Genomic DNA, 16,025 nt, shown 5'->3' on the forward strand with positions numbered 1-16,025 from the left:
ATATACAGCGTTTGTTTGGTCTTGTCTTAATCTCTTTTGTGTATCACACATTCTGGTTCTCAGAGGACAGAGAACAGAAATATTTAACAGAGTGGTGTCAAGCAGTACAGACCAGTTCTGTTGGGCAGAAACAGAGCACCCATGCCACAGGCTTCCTCCCTGACAGTGACTGTGGGACTAGCAGCTTTAAGCAGGTAAACCACCACCACCACCAAAATACACCATGTTCTCTGTTACACCTAGAATAATAAAAAATATTATTTTTGTGTTTTCTGCAGAGAAAGGTTACATGTACAAACTAAGGAGAGGGATAGGGCTGTTAGACAGGGGTGTCTAATGTTTTCAGATGTTTTCAATTACCCATGCCAATGTTGGAGCCCTTTACTGACCATTTAGACTGATATCTGAAGTTGACTTTTGTTTTGATTTCTGCTTACTTCTTGAAGTTTTCTAACAGCATCTTAAACTATTGTAATTCTAGTGCATTAACAAAAGACACAGATGGACTGAAAGCCAATGTTCGTTGCAGGGCTCGCAAAATTGCTAGCACAACGTCCCAGGGCTAGCAATTTTTCCAGTCGGGCTACCAAAATCTATCTCTGCCCTGCCCGTCGGGCTATCATAGGAAGGAAAAATATATGTCAATGCTTTTGCATTCTTTCGAAAATGTAGCTGGGTAATTATGTCATTGGCATTGATGAGCCACTGTCAATATGTGACATATTGAAATCGCGTTTGAATTTGCGCTTGTTTTTTGCTTTCACCGTCACTTTGCGATCGCATGAACGGTGTGTAGAGAGCAGCAGCACTGATTGGTGAGTGACGATTAATTGCGCACCAATTCCTCTGACATAGTCTTATCACTCATTATCTTACTATTGTATCTTTCACTACATGACAAGTGAAATCTCTCGCAGCAAGCTTAAACATGTGAGAGGTTGATTGCGCAGAGAATCGCTGACCGTTATGTAAGTACGTGTGTAAAAGCAGCAAGATTTAAGCCAGTATTTTAGTTCTGCTCAGCCAAATAAGACAGGTCAGGGTGAAGAAGGGACAGCCAAAGAAAAGCCGATCACAAAACGGAAAAGTTATGACAAATCAGACAATGAGGCAAAAAAAAAAAAAAGCGCAGCTTTTTTGGTTTCATGGACAAAAGAATTTCTGTAGCTGGAATATGACGAGCTAAATAACATGATGTTCTCCCAGGTGTGTTGTGAGTTTCATTCGATTTGTGAGTTGACAAGCGCCTTTGTTACTGGGACGAGTCATTTTAAGAAAGTCCCCATCAGAACCCATGAGAAATGCAAGAAATGCATTATTGCCCAGTCTGCAATATCTTTCCCAAAACAAGCACCAATTGCAAAAACATACTAAAAATGAACCTGAAAAATCTGTTTAGAACAGCGTACTATGTTGCAAAGAGTGAACTACCACTGGCAAAATTTAGCAGTCTTTGCAAACTTCAAAAAGCAAATGGCCTAGATCTTGGTTCCACTTGCCTCTTACCAGTGACTCCAGTGGAAATTTCAGATTCAGGATCTGACACAGACTGATTCATGTCCTACACAGTTCTTACAAGTTCATAGAAATTTCTGTTCAATGAGAACCAAGTATTTGAGTTGATGATTGTAATTTTTATACAGTTGTTGTGATTTGTATTTTAACAATTTTTTGATTAATTTTTGCTTCCGTTACAATATTGTAACGGAAACAAAAACATAAATAAAAATGCTCTCTTTTTTATTCGGGCTACTTAAATTTATTTTGGGCTACCAAAGACTGAATTGTGCCAGCTCAAAGGGCTACCAGAGATTTTGAAATTTTGCGAGCCTTGCGTTGTGTAGAAGTTTCATGCATTTCACTGATTCGACAGTTTTGAAAAGTGTTACAATAAATTTATAATGAGCATATATTCAAGAAAGATTGTATTAAATTAATATTGGCAGGTTCTAACATTAGATGTTGTTTTCAGTTAAATATAGGGTTTAGGTGTTTTGTAAATTATGTTATGTTAAGCATGTATGTCCCATCATGCTTTAAACAAGCTATAGTTCAGCCTCTTCTTAAAAAACGTAACCTGGACCCAACTTTTCTGTCCAATTACAGGCCAATCTCAAAGCTTCCTTTTCTCTCTAAAGTTTTGGAGAAAGTGGTCTACTTACAGTTGCAGGCCCACCTTGATTTTAACAAGATCTCTGAAAAATTTCAGTCTGGTTTTAAGTCTCTACATATCACTGACACAGCACTTTGAAGGATTTTTAATGATATTCTTTTAACTCTGGACTCTGGCAGCCCTGCTGCCTTTTATTGTTGCCGACCCCTGGTATAGACACACATCAGAACAATATTATAGTTCTATATTCACATTGCTCGCACTTTGGTTTGCTACTATGAGAAAGTAGCTTTTAAATAATACTGACCGCCAAGAGTGCATTTTGACATTTGTAAAACTGTTAAATAAAATCCCATCATCTCATACTTTATGACTCTACGTAAAATGAGCTTATAAAGATGAATAATTACTGCTTTGTTGAGGTTGATATTTTGAGTTGGAACTGAGCAGATCAGAGTGAGGGAGTATGTGACCAAACCCATAGGGAAGTGGGTGGTTGCTGGCTGTTCTGAGGAGCAGTGCTGAACTGAGCTGAGAGTCCAGAGTGTGGAGAACTAATCCAAGCCAATAAAAATCCAGAGCACAGCAGCCAATCGGGTGTCAGGCCTGAGCAGGAGAGCCTAGGAGATGAAGCTGCAGAGCGGTGGCTGAATGAGAGGCTGCAGGTTTAGTGATTGGACGCAGATGTGACTTGGAAAAGCATGTGGAGAGACTTGACCTTTGTACCAGTAAACAAGAGCACACAGGCTTATGTTCCGTGGACTTTCTTTTAAAATGATATTAACATGTTTATTATCCTGAATGAATCTAATACGTGCCCGTGTCTTAGCAGAGGTGGAGCATGAGTTAATTCTATAGAGCAAGTTACAGTTTGGATGCCTTTATACTTATTTCCATAGCAATTTGAAGAATTATGAAGCGTTTTATGGTTATATTTTGTCATATAGAAATCTTGACACCCTTGAACCAGATAATGGAAATGGGTGCAAACACAAAAACACAAACTTTGATTTTTGGCAACATATAAACAGACGTCTGTTTATATGTCAGCAAATTGTTTTATCCAGACAAGTTATGCTTTATATTGTTTTACAGAATGAGAAGGACACTGAACAGATGGAACCATGGCTGAGGAGGGAGATGGATTCATGCATTTCTAGCATTTTCCTAAATGAGGACCAAGATTCTTTCATTCAGCTCTTCAATCTGATCCTCAGTGAAAGTGTTAATGGTATGAATCTGATGGGTTATCTTAAGTGTCGTTGTTAACAAAATAACATTTAACACTAACAGTGTTAAGTTGATGTAAAGCTGGAGATACTATCATAAAGCTACAAAAAAATAATGATGAGAAATAGTTTTATTTACATTACATGATATTCCAGTTCAGTTTGATTTGGATTGATTTCCCAAATCTTTTTATGTAGTGGACTACATGCACAGTGAAACAGGGACCACACCACTGATGGCAGCAGCAGGTCGAGGATTTATTACACAGCTGGAGCAACTCCTCAGTCTGGGTGCTGACATTAACATCAAGGCATCCAATGGATGGTAAGAAAACACACAGTCACAATCTGGTTTATTAATCGAAAGTGACCAGTCTGTGATTCACAGCCCTGTTGTTTGGTTTTCTTTCATCATCCATTGAAATAGACAAGGCATATCTTATAATTTATTAAAGCATGTAGTAGTAGTTATTAAGTAATGTAATCTTTAACAGTAACTACAGTTTACTAAAGTCTTCCTGTAAAAAAAAAATAAAGAAAGAAATCAAAATAAATAAAATAATCAAAAATGTAGTTGCATAAACTGCAAAATTTCATACATGTGACTCTGTTTTTTATTATTCTGTTTTCAGGACTGCCTTAGACTTTGCCGAACACTTCCAGCAGACTGATACTGTGGATCTATTGAAATCATCCATGTGAGTGTTTTTTGAAATGCGTGTCCTTTGGAAAGTATTCAGACATGTACACATGTTAATGTCTTATAGTTGTAATTCTAAATGAGTTTTTCCCTTTTACATATGGCATCTGTTGGTCATAGCTATGTACAGTTATGGTCAAAAGTTTACATACACTTGTAAAGAACATAATATTATGGCTCTCTTGAGTTTCCCATTATTTAGAATAGAATAGAATTCAACTTTATTGTCATTGCACATGCACAGGTACAGGGCAACGAAATGCAGTTTGCATCCATCCAAAAGTGCTTTAGCCATGATATAGATATATTACAATATATATTAGCAATAATATAGATATGTAAGTATATTACAGAAATGGGTCTATTATGGTATGTTATAATGTACACGGTATGAAGTATGTTATGAATATTCTATAACTATAAGTATGTACAGGCTGTAGTGAGTACAAGCTATGTACAGGATATGAACAGGATATAAATATGAAATAAAAAAAACTATACAGAAATCTGAGATATACAGTTATACAGAAATGTGAACTATGCAAGTTATAAACAACTGTAGGATTAAATTATCGTATGTACAGAATGATTATTTACACTGAATTATAAAGTAGTGCAGTTAAGATAAGTGAGATATGTGGATAATTCCTACAGAGGCTATATAAAGTGCTAGTGGTTGTGAGTGGTGGTTCAGTCCATGTTATTATTGTGTGTTTGAGGGTACAGTTGTCCATTTTGTGTGTGTGTGTGTGGGTGTGTGTATGTGTGTGTATGTTCAGTCCATGAGTTTAACGTGGGTCAGATGTCAGGAGGCAGAGTTCAGGAGTCTGACAGCTGTGGGGAAGAAGCTGTTCCGGTACCTTGTGGTCTTAGTCCGGAGGCTCCTGTAGCGCCTCCCAGAGGGCAGGAGGGTGAAGAGTCCATGTGATGGGTGACTGGGGTCTTTGATGATTTTCCCAGCCCTTTTCAGACACCGCTTCCTGTAGATGTCCTTTATGGCAGGAAGTGGTGCTCCGGCGATGCGTTGGGCAGTTTTCACAACCCTCTGCAACGCCTTCCGGTCCGAGGCAGAGCAGTTCCCGCACCAGACTGTTATACAGTTGGTCAGGATGCTCTCGATGGTGCAGCGATAGAAGTTCACTAGGATGTTGGAGGACAGGTGGCTCTTCCTCCGAGTCCTCAAGAAGAAGAGGCGCTGGTGAGCCTTCTTGACCAGCTTGGAGCAGTTGGTCGTCCAGATGAGATCTTCAGAGATGTGGACTCCCAGGAACTTGAAGCTGCTCACACACTCCACAGCCGTCCCCTTAATGTGGATGGGTGGATGTGGGTCAGCATTCCTCCTGTAGTCCACGATGAGCTCCTTAGTCTTCTCGGTGTTAAGCAGCAGGTTGTTTGTGTCGCACCACTCAGCCAGACGATCCACCTCCTCCCTGTAGGCGGCCTCATCGTTGTCACTGATGAGGCCAATCACTGTGGTGTCATCTGCAAACTTAATGATGGTGTTGGAACCATCACCAGGTCTGCAGTCGTGGGTGAAGAGGGAGTAGAGGAAAGGGCTCATCACACAGCCTTATTTCTACAACTCTGATTTTCCTCTGATAGAGTACATGGAACAGATACTTCTTTGTCACAAAAAACATTCATGAAGTTTGGTTCTTTAATGACTTATTATGGGTTAACAGAAAAAAAAAGTGATCACATCTGCTGGGTCAAAAATATACATACAGCAGTGCTAATATTTGGTTACATGTCCCTTAGCCATTTTCACTTCAATTAGCCGCTTTTGGTAGCCATCCACAAGCTTCTGGCAAGCTTCTGATTGAAACTTTGACCACTCCTTTTGACAGAATTGGTGCAGTTAAGTTAAATTTGATGGCTTTCTGACATGGACTTGGTTCTTCAGCATTGTCCACATGTTTTCAATGGGGTTTAAGTCAGGACTTTGGGAAGGCCATTCTAAAACCCTTATTCTAGCCTGATTTAGCCATTCCTTTACCACTTTTGATGTGTGTTTGGGGTCATTGTCCTGTTTATTTATTTCTAGTTTTTGGATCGGAATAAACAGATTTGACCAATCAGAGCACTGCATTTTGCAATAAGTGCACTCTTAACTCAAAACACACACTGGTACTGAATATATAATGATATGGAAATAGTAAAATAATAGACACACAGATAGACACTACTCCAGGTAAATCTCTACCTCCTCAGATGTGGTCCCCACTCTGGCAACACAAACTCAAACTCCCCCACTGAAGTGTGGGAATTCCAAAACGTAGTGTGATTCTTGATCAGTAATATGCAAATGGTCATGACAATTTGCGTATTAATGAAAGAAACTGACCTCACAGCCCATTTTTCATTAGTGGTGCCAGTGGGGGGGGCTGTAGCTCAGGAGGTAGAGCAGGTCATCTACTGATCGTAAGGTTTGTGGTTCAGTCCCTGGCTCCCCCTAGTTTGCATGTGAAGTATCCTTGGGCAAGATATTAACCCCAAATTCCTCTCCAATCCATCAGAGCAGGAATGTGTCTGAATTGTAGTGAATTGTAGTTAGCACTTCAAAGCATAGAAACAGTGCTTGGGTGTGATTGGGTGAATGTGGTATGTTATATAGAGTGCTTTGAGTACTCCAGGAGAGTAGAAAAGCATTATATAAGAATCAGTCCATTTACCATTTAGTCATTATGCAAATTTACTATTTATGAGGTTAGGGGAAACCTGCAGTCAGCTGAGACTGAGTAAGTCACTTGGATGGGTCACTTAATGTTTCTCCCACTGAAAACTATGTCCAGATGAACAGAATCAACATTTTGGGATTTTCTTACGTGGCTGATTGAGCATGCATCATGAAGTGTGGGAAGCGTCAGTTTCTGATTATAATTTTTTGAAATTTAATAAATACCAGATACATAAATTAAAAGCTTTTTAGTTGTTCAGATGTTAATTTTATTCATTGTAATTTATGTTTACAACACTTGAGTCTTGTGAAAAACTTTAAGGTTTATGAATTCTTTGTGAAGCAACTGAATATTTTTGTTACTATGCAGTCCTTTGGGAGAGGTGAGCAACCTCAATGAGTCAGCTCTGGTGCAGTGTGACCCTGAGATGAGCTTAGAAGACCAAGAACTTCTCAGGCTGTACCATCATAGCTTTGACGATCAGTGGGTAGACCTGGAGCTCATCATGAATCTGCTGCACAACATCTGCTCCAATACCAGTGATGGTAAGTATCAGGACGATAAAGCCACCCCTTATATATTTACTTTGGGAGACAGACTCTATTTTGTCCTTTTAAAGGGGTTTTGAGCAATAATTCTCCAGACTTTCTGAAGGTCTCTTTTTCTGTGGACATTGTCTGCTTTTACATTGATTTTAAGTTCACTCATGGCACCTGATGATTTTCAAAGGAAGGCTTTTTGTTTGTCAAGCCATTTAATACTGAACTGTGAACCATTTAATCATAAAAAGGCACATAACACATACTGCAAGAATTTGGCAAAGAACCAATTTTAAAGTCTATCCTTAGGTGCTATGTTACTGTCAGCCATGATTTGTTTCCATTTCTTGATATGAGGAAAATGTCAAATGTAAGACACAAAAATAGCATTTTTTTGAATCAACAAAGTTATTTCCAAAGTGCTATTAGCCAAAAATATGGCACATCTCTGCTTAGCGTGCAGGCTGTTCTTAAGGAAACTAGACAAGTGGCAGGCCTACCAAAACTGTCGGCAGCAGATGAATAGTATCTGAAAATCTGAAAGAGATGTCCTTAAGAAATAGGAAAACATTTAGCAAAGACCTGACACAGGAGCTGAATTCAAGGAGCTCTTGAATTCATGTACTGTTCACTGACACCTCATCAAAAAGGGTCTTAATGAAAGGGTGGCTGCCAAAGTTTTTGGGTGCTAGCCAGTGCAATACTCTTAAGTCTGGTTACAACAGGCTCTGCTGTAACATGAAACAGCATAGAAAGCAATGGGAAATCTGGTAGCACATGAATATCAACATAAAATGCAGATTGGTGTGAACCTGTGATTTATAGCAGTGTCTTAATCTTTTCTAATTCACAATGCCCTTACTTAGTTTAGTATATCTAACAGATATCACCAGCTGTGCTAGAAAGTGAGCCTTTTTTTGGTCTTTAGGTGCCATCCTAATTTTTCTTCCTGGATATGATGAAATAGTGGAACTCAGGGACCGCATTCTCCATGATGATAAGAGATTCTCTGGCCAAAGTGAAAGGTAAAATGGTTTCTGTTGGGATACAGTTCAAAATGTCAATAAAAACACAATCCAATGATTCTGGTATTATGTTAAGCCCAAAGTTGAAATGAGTTTTTTTGTCTTTGTTTTATATAATAAAATATTTGATATACCAGTAAAACATTTCAGAAAAGTTGGGGCATGTATCGGGTCACATTGGAGCACCTTTTTCTAAAAGTCTGTAAGCATTTGGGAATGTAACCACATGGTCAATTTAGTTGCTGATAGGAAATTATGTAATGTAATGTAATGTAAATATGTCCTTAATTTTCATTGCTTAGCTTGTTTCATTATTAAGTTGTGCTGAGAAGACAAACGCTTGCAGCAAAGTGCATGCTTTCTGATAGAGGTGTGTTGTTTCTTAGGTACCATGTGTTTACTCTACATTCAGACATGCAGACTCAGGATCAGAAAAAAGCCTTAAAGACCTCTCCTCCTGGTGTCAGGAAGATAGTGAGTCACTGGTGTTTCAGATGATGTATAATGGTGTATTGTGTGTGTATGCGTGCATGTGTATGCGAATTAACTCCAAATTAAGTCTGGACCAAATTTTTGGTCCAGACTTAATTTGGAGTTAATTCAAATAGTTTAGCAGAACTGAACTACCGTATTTCCCGGACTACAAAGCGCACCTGAATATTAGCCGCACAAGCTAAAATCAGGGGAAAATCCTGTTTTGTACATACATTAGCCGCACCTGACTAAAAGCCGCAGGTGTTTCAATGTTGACTTATCATATGTAAGAGAATATGCACAAAGGGAATTGTCAGGAAAGAGATGGCTGTTTGGAGACATTAATATTTTATTAATATTTTGAAAAACAAGTTACGGGTACATATTTGCATAACTTTTTAGGTATATGTACAAGTACTGGTAATTACAAGTACGAAACATGTACTGTGCTTCATAAATGAGTAACAAATGTAGTACATAAAAATAACCTACAGCACACCAGAAAAATAGATTCGGACTACCTTTTAGGCTCAGGTGCAGTGACACGGCTTTAACAAGAAGAAAAGTCAGTCATTCACCACCATCTTTCTCTTCTTCCTGCCACTAAAACCACCAAAGTCCTCTTCTCCAGTATCGGAAACGAACAGGCTCAGGATGGCTTCATCATCCACTCTCCGCTTCTCTCCTTTGTTGTCACTTTCAAAACCAAAGAAATCCTCGTTGTCAGTGTCAGAGTCGAACACCCTCAGAAGGGCCGTGGCGGTGTCCTCCTCTCCATCATGCAGCAGTCCAGCCCTTCGAAATCCGTTGGTGATCATGGATGTTTTCACACTTTTCCACACTGTCAGAATCCACTGGTGGAGTTGAGCATAACTTGCTTTTCGCAAGTTTATCGCCGCTCATCATCCACGCCTCCCGCTGAACGCGTAGCGCTACTTTGAAGTTTGTTTTTCGCGCTACTTCGTACGGCACTACGTTGCCTGGCGAACGGACATGTGACCAACATACCACTCCTGAACCCCGATACTGTGTGCCTGATCACATGCCCTTCCGCCAGGCAACGTAGTGGCGTACAACAGCGGAACAAACAAAACAAATCGTCTTACGATATGACAAAAATCATGGACAATCCATAGAAAAGCCGCACCTGACTAAAAGCCGCAGGGTTCAAAGCTTGTGCAAAAAGTAGCGGCTTATAGCCCGACAATTACGGTATTTAGGGATTATTACCATTACTGAGCCATTTTGTTGACTGTTTAATTGCATAGGCTGTATTCATACTAACTTTATACAGTGCAGTGCAGCCTTCAGATCTGGTTCATATTTGAATGTTTGGATTAGAACTTTATTCCACAGTAGTACAAAACCCCCAAAACTAACACGAGACATGTTTGACCTATAATAATGAACAAGAAGAATAGGATACTTGGAACAACCAACCTGTGAAGTGTATATATATATATATATAAAAAAAAAACAACCTCATTCTCCTACCCAGAAGAATGTATCCTAAAGGAAAATGGTATGTCTGACATTAATTTAATTCAGCATTGTCTGCTTTCTTTTATGAAGTTTGGAAGTTTCATCATCATTTCACAAAAGAAGCTGTAATCTAGTGATTTGTGCCATCGCTCAGGAGTATTTTATTCATTTAATATAACGCAAAATGATATTTGAAGGAAATGTGCTTATGAAACTAGATTGTAACTGGTCAGTTTTTCATTTCAGATTCTTTCTACTAACATAGCTGAGACGAGCATCACCATCAATGATGTTGTTTTCGTCATTGATTCTGGAAAGGTCAAAGAGGTACACTAACACTTCAGAAAGTTGGATTTAAATTATGACTCTATGGATTTCATAAAGGTGTTAGTATTTAACTGAAACGTTGCCTGTTGCAGAAGTCTTTTGATACTCTCAGCAATGTGTCCATGCTAAAGACTGTGTGGATCTCAAAAGCCAGTGCTCTGCAAAGGAAAGGAAGGTATTGTAGTGTTCATATTTTTATTATAAGTATCAAAAAAAACTATGCTAAAACTTACATTGTTGGCTTATGGGTTTTACTCTTACAACCAAATACTACTTCATTGCTGTTAAACAAATGACATGTCTACAGAGCTGGGCGCTGCAGGCCAGGGGTTTGCTTCCATCTCTTTAGTCGACTCAGGTTCAACAATATGCTGGAATTCCAAGTTCCACAGCTCCTCCGGATGCCTCTACAGGTAGAAACATACTACATATTCATGTTTCAAGTCTAAATCTATTCCTGCAGTTGTGCAGGAGTTGGTTGCTGTTCTGCACCTGCAGAATGATATGTAAAATATATATTCCTTTATCAAAGCCTATAGCTATGCTTACAACTTCTGGCTATAGTGCAAAAACATTACTATTAGTTTTATAGCGAACATGCAGAGTCATAACACTTATGTTGAACGGATGGTTATCTACAGAACTGGTAAAAGTACAGACTTTCTGTACTGAAGTAGAGGTACAGATACTTGAGTTAAAAAATACTCTGTTAAAAGTTAAAGTACTGAAGAAACTTCTTTACTCAAGTAAAAGTAAAAAAAAGTACAGGTTTTGAAATGTACTCAAACTAAAAAAGCAAAAAGTAGCTCCTTGAGGGACAATTCTATTGTCCATTTTTGTACAGAGGTAACTGAACCTTGTGCTATATTAATATAATGATAAAATAATATTAGTACATAAGAATACAAATTTTATTTGAATCTAAATTCAAATTCTAAGGAATGTACTCAGCTTGAATCTCTTATGTAGGCCACAAGCAGTGAAAGATAATTCTATATTTTCTCCACGCCTGAGCAGTAAAATGAGTACAGTCAGGGATTACAGTGGAATTCAACAGGTGGTGAAACTCTAAGATCTGTGTAGTGGCTCAGCATAGGGAAAGAATCTTTCAATAACTTTCAATAATTTCTAATGTGAGCTCCAGTTGGTTTTCTTAGTTTATGTGCTGTGATCAGCTGACTTGTTGCTCTTTGTGGATTTACACAGCTGAATTCAACAAGATATCAGCAGATGTTTCACAGCTATCCTGGCTGATTTCCATCCCCTACACTGACACTGTACTGTTTATACCATCTTTAAACTAGACAGGATACAGTTGGTTTGAAGTTGGAATTCAGTGAAGGACTCTAAGCATCATCAGTTTAGATGCAAATTCATCTCTGCTACACTTGTGTAACCTAACATTAACCATGAGCACCACTGCCATTGTGCACCAGTTCAACACAGAGCTTTACTGTCAACTCATCACTGCAAACTAACCTATTTATCCTGAATTAACCTACCATTACTAAATGAAAATGCATCTGTATGTGATGTGTTTTTGACATACAAATTCAATATGTGATTAAAATGATGCCATTACACATAAACTTTAAATCTGCAGTTTATCAAGTGTCACTGAGCAGAAAACGCTACTGCGCAATAATAAAGTATTTGTACTATTAAAACTTGTATCATGATGGCTACAGGATATAAATTTGACTATGGCTTACTTAAAGAGCAGGATGCTTTATTTCACCTTTTAAAATTCCACATGTAACATACATGTGTGTTACCTGTGTTACAGTACAGTAGGTTGTTTATCCCAATAATTCTAAACACTAGATCATGTTGTGTGTGTAAGGAACTGTGTCTGCAGACCAAACTGCTGGCTCCCTCCTCCTGTCCAGTAGCTGAATTCTTGGCCAAGGCTCCCCAGCCACCTCCCACACATGCTGTCCGAAACGCTGTGCAAATGCTGAAGGTAATATTTGAAACAATCTGGCAATAATCCTTTGTGTCCATATTGACTCTCACCACTCTTCTCTTTCTATTCACTTTTAGAAAATAGATGCTATGAACCAGTTTGAAGACCTGACTGATCTGGGCTACCACCTGGCTGATCTACCTGTGGAGCCCAATCTGGGGAAGATGGTGCTGTGTGCTGTTGTTCTTAAGTGTCTGGACCCCATTCTAACCATTGCCTGTACCCTGGCATATCGTGACCCTTTCATTCTTCCCACCCAAAGCTCACAGAAGAGAGCTGCTCTAAGCTGCAGAAAACGCTTCACTTCCAACACCTTTAGTGATCACATGGCCTTACTTAGAGCTTTCCAGGTAGGCAGAAACCCATACGAAGAGTGTTTTAGGTTGAGTGCTTGATTTTAACGATGTTGTAATGATGGGTTTTACGACGCTTGCGTTGATTTATTCCTATCTCCCTTTCAAAAGTAAATCTCATAATTTCTTAACGACACTAAGAAGACAACTTTTAACAGATATCTACCAAAAATGCATGATCAGTGATTTAAAAAATATTGACTCATTAATTGGGATGATCTATAAAAATGTATTTTTATACATGTTTTGGATTACAAATTTGAGGTCAGTCCCTTGTGATTAAAAGTTATTGTTAAACATTTCTCTGACATCTTTGCCTTCTGTGGTGCCAGGCATGGCAAAAGGCTCGCAGTGAAGGTTGGGAGAGAGCCTTCTGTGAGAAGAACTTCTTGTCCCAGGCTACCATGGACATGATACTTGGCATGAGGACACAACTACTTGGACAACTCCGTGCAATTGGTCAGTTCTACTTTTTTCTGTGATATTCCATACATAACTCACTAAAGGTTAGATTCGCTGACCCCAAACCCTGCTGCTGGCATTATTGGATAAGTCTTAAATGGCCATTTTAAATTCTGCTTTTGCTTTTTGGGTTTTGAAATCATTTGTTATGTTATCAATATATTTTATTTAAACCTATTCTTCTTTGCTTAATTTTATCAAGTCTGATGTCAAATTTCTTTAAATTCCTTTTTACCTTATATTGGTTTTATTATGTTACATTCTGTTGAAGCATGTTTTAGCTCATTTGCATTTAACATGGTTACTTTTTATTGGAACAATAACATGATCACTGTGTGGTGATAGCTCACACCACTGATTGTAGTGCCAATGATTTGAGTCAGTCCTTCAGGTTGCTCTCTAGAAACTGGCTCTCAGTGTTTAGGGCAAAGCCCTAGGTATTTCCTGTCCCTGAGAGCATTGAGCAGGGAAATTCTCAATGTTTCTTTTATTTAATCCTCCTCGGTTTATCATGAAAATCAGATATTTAACATAATTGGGTTGGACAGCATTGTGTGGATTGTAAAAAAAATTATCATTTAAAGTTGTATATCAGTTCACTTACTTGCACGTTGTGTGCCCCCCCTTTTTTTTCCTCAATGAGTTTCTTCCTTCACTGCGGTGTGTTTTTCTGTACTGTCCTCTATTTTATATGCTACTAGAAGTGGCTAAAGTCTTACAATAGGAATTCTGGTGTGTCAGTGCCAGATTAATCAGTGTAAAGTACCAGCATGTAAACACAAAGTTGATGAAAATGCTTGAATTTGACAGAATATCTGTGAACACTATAATTTACATAAAGTATTAGATATATCTTATGACCGTTACAGGGATTATTACTACCCAACTCAAAAAATTAAAGTAATGCTTTTTAAACAAGAGTATAGCATCAAGTCAGTTAAACTTATGGAAAATTGATCTGCTCAGTCAAGTAGCACAGGGGGTTAATGAGTGCATGCATACATGCAAGTTGGTGCCAGTTTCAATGCTGTAGGTGTATTTCCTAAAAATCTTGGATAAATTCTAATGTTAGTGACCTCGACCAGGTCAGAGGTAAAGTTTTCTGAAAATTTTGTGAAACCAATAACTAAAGAAAAATTTGAAATATCTAAGTGACCTAGGATTTTCAAATCAAATCTCAGATGAGTTTGAATCCTGGTGACCTTGACCTCAAGGTCAGAGGTCAGGTTTTTGGAAAATCGTGTAACTGCGATAACTTCAGTAAACATTGTGGTTTTTGGCCAAGGTTAAAACTGATTTAGACCTTACTATGAAATTTGAATAACAAGGAAGGGTTAGGGATTAGTTAAGGTAAGCAGTCTGTTTGTCCCCCAGGTTTTGTGCGAGCCCGTGGGGGCTGTGACATCCGTGATGTGAATCTAAACTCGGAAAACTGGGCCATGGTGAAGGCAGCCCTGGTAGCTGGCATGTACCCAAATATGGTTAATTTCAACAAAGAGTCTTCCCTGAAGAAGCTTCACTTTCATCCCACATCTGTCCTAAGCCAGTTTCAGTTTAAGGAGGTAGGAGATGCACACACGCGCGCACACACACACACACACACACACACGCACACGCACACACACAGTCTTATGCATACATGCAGTTAGCTTTATGGGTATTTGGAGAATGACCTAAGTTTTGTCATTTTTCCTATGTATACCACCAAAGTGGATTTTATATAACAAAGCCAAAATGTTATTCAAGGTGTAAACTTTCAGCCTTAATTCAAGCAGTTTCACAAAAGTATTCTATTAATTGTGAAGTACTTATTCCCATGTTCTCGATTTCCTTTTGATTCTCTTATCGCTTCTTATTGCCTCAACTTTGAGAGTCGCAACAATCTCTAAGCAGCATATTAAAGACATTACATCCATGCATGTTGTTGCATGTTAGACGTATATGTCTCCTCTATTTTGTGATCAGTGTTGGGGTCATTACTCAACAAAGTAATTAGAAGACGTATTACACAGAATACTTTTCTTAAAAGTAATGCAGTACATCACTTAATTACACTCAGTGTGTACACTCAGTCAGATCATCTATAAGCACTGGTGACCTGATGTTATTGGATGTCCTACATGCCCATGCTAAAACATTCCCTCCACTATGTTTGACAGATGTGATATTTGGAATATGAGCCGTTTCTTACTTTCTCTCCACTTTTCTAATTCTTCTCCTACAAGATAATTTCAAATCTGATGAAAGCCCAGTAGTTAATCTAAAAAGGGATTGCACTCTTTTGGACAGAAACCTCTTGAGGTTTCACCTAGAATATGCTGGAGCTGCTCTGCCATTTGTACAATTATTGCTCTTAATGCTCCTTTTACCTCTCTGATCACTTTGGATTGTATTTTGCACATTTGCTATAGATGTTCGATCAAGCCCTGTTACTTCTCAGTTTTCTAGCACTTGTTTTTTTTAATGTTACTTAGTCTCAGCTTTGAGTGCGTGCAGTTGTTCCCTTCCACCTGGGGTACCTAGAACATGTTATTTATTCTCAGCTCATTGGATCCATGTGTCATTGCAGGTGCTTGGGTATCATCTAATTCTTCTTTTACCACACTTGGCTCATTATTTCCGTACTGTTTTCCCTCTTACATAACATTTAAAAATGTTTTAAATCAGTGCAAGGAAA

The 16,025-nt window shown here is 38.5% G+C and overlaps 1 protein-coding gene across 2 annotated transcripts in view; it reads left to right on the forward strand.

Annotated features, from left to right (window-relative positions):
- LOC102292845 (3'-5' RNA helicase YTHDC2) overlaps nucleotides 1–16,025 on the forward strand; it is a 40,954-nt gene that overhangs the window by 10,403 nt on the left and 14,526 nt on the right. For both annotated transcript variants that reach the window (XM_005943064.3, XM_042228817.1), the window contains exons 10-23: nucleotides 64–194; nucleotides 3,209–3,344; nucleotides 3,541–3,667; nucleotides 3,975–4,040; nucleotides 7,090–7,265; nucleotides 8,188–8,284; nucleotides 8,671–8,758; nucleotides 10,487–10,567; nucleotides 10,660–10,742; nucleotides 10,875–10,980; nucleotides 12,411–12,530; nucleotides 12,611–12,883; nucleotides 13,219–13,345; nucleotides 14,723–14,910. In XM_005943064.3, the coding sequence (XP_005943126.1) occupies nucleotides 64–194; nucleotides 3,209–3,344; nucleotides 3,541–3,667; nucleotides 3,975–4,040; nucleotides 7,090–7,265; nucleotides 8,188–8,284; nucleotides 8,671–8,758; nucleotides 10,487–10,567; nucleotides 10,660–10,742; nucleotides 10,875–10,980; nucleotides 12,411–12,530; nucleotides 12,611–12,883; nucleotides 13,219–13,345; nucleotides 14,723–14,910 (1,799 nt within the window). The remainder of the gene's footprint in view (nucleotides 1–63; nucleotides 195–3,208; nucleotides 3,345–3,540; nucleotides 3,668–3,974; nucleotides 4,041–7,089; nucleotides 7,266–8,187; nucleotides 8,285–8,670; nucleotides 8,759–10,486; nucleotides 10,568–10,659; nucleotides 10,743–10,874; nucleotides 10,981–12,410; nucleotides 12,531–12,610; nucleotides 12,884–13,218; nucleotides 13,346–14,722; nucleotides 14,911–16,025) is intronic.

Source organism: Haplochromis burtoni, unplaced genomic scaffold, assembly GCF_018398535.1.
Source record: "Haplochromis burtoni strain Fernald_Lab_line unplaced genomic scaffold, NCSU_Asbu1 Contig_356, whole genome shotgun sequence".
NCBI lineage: Eukaryota > Metazoa > Chordata > Actinopteri > Cichliformes > Cichlidae > Haplochromis > Haplochromis burtoni.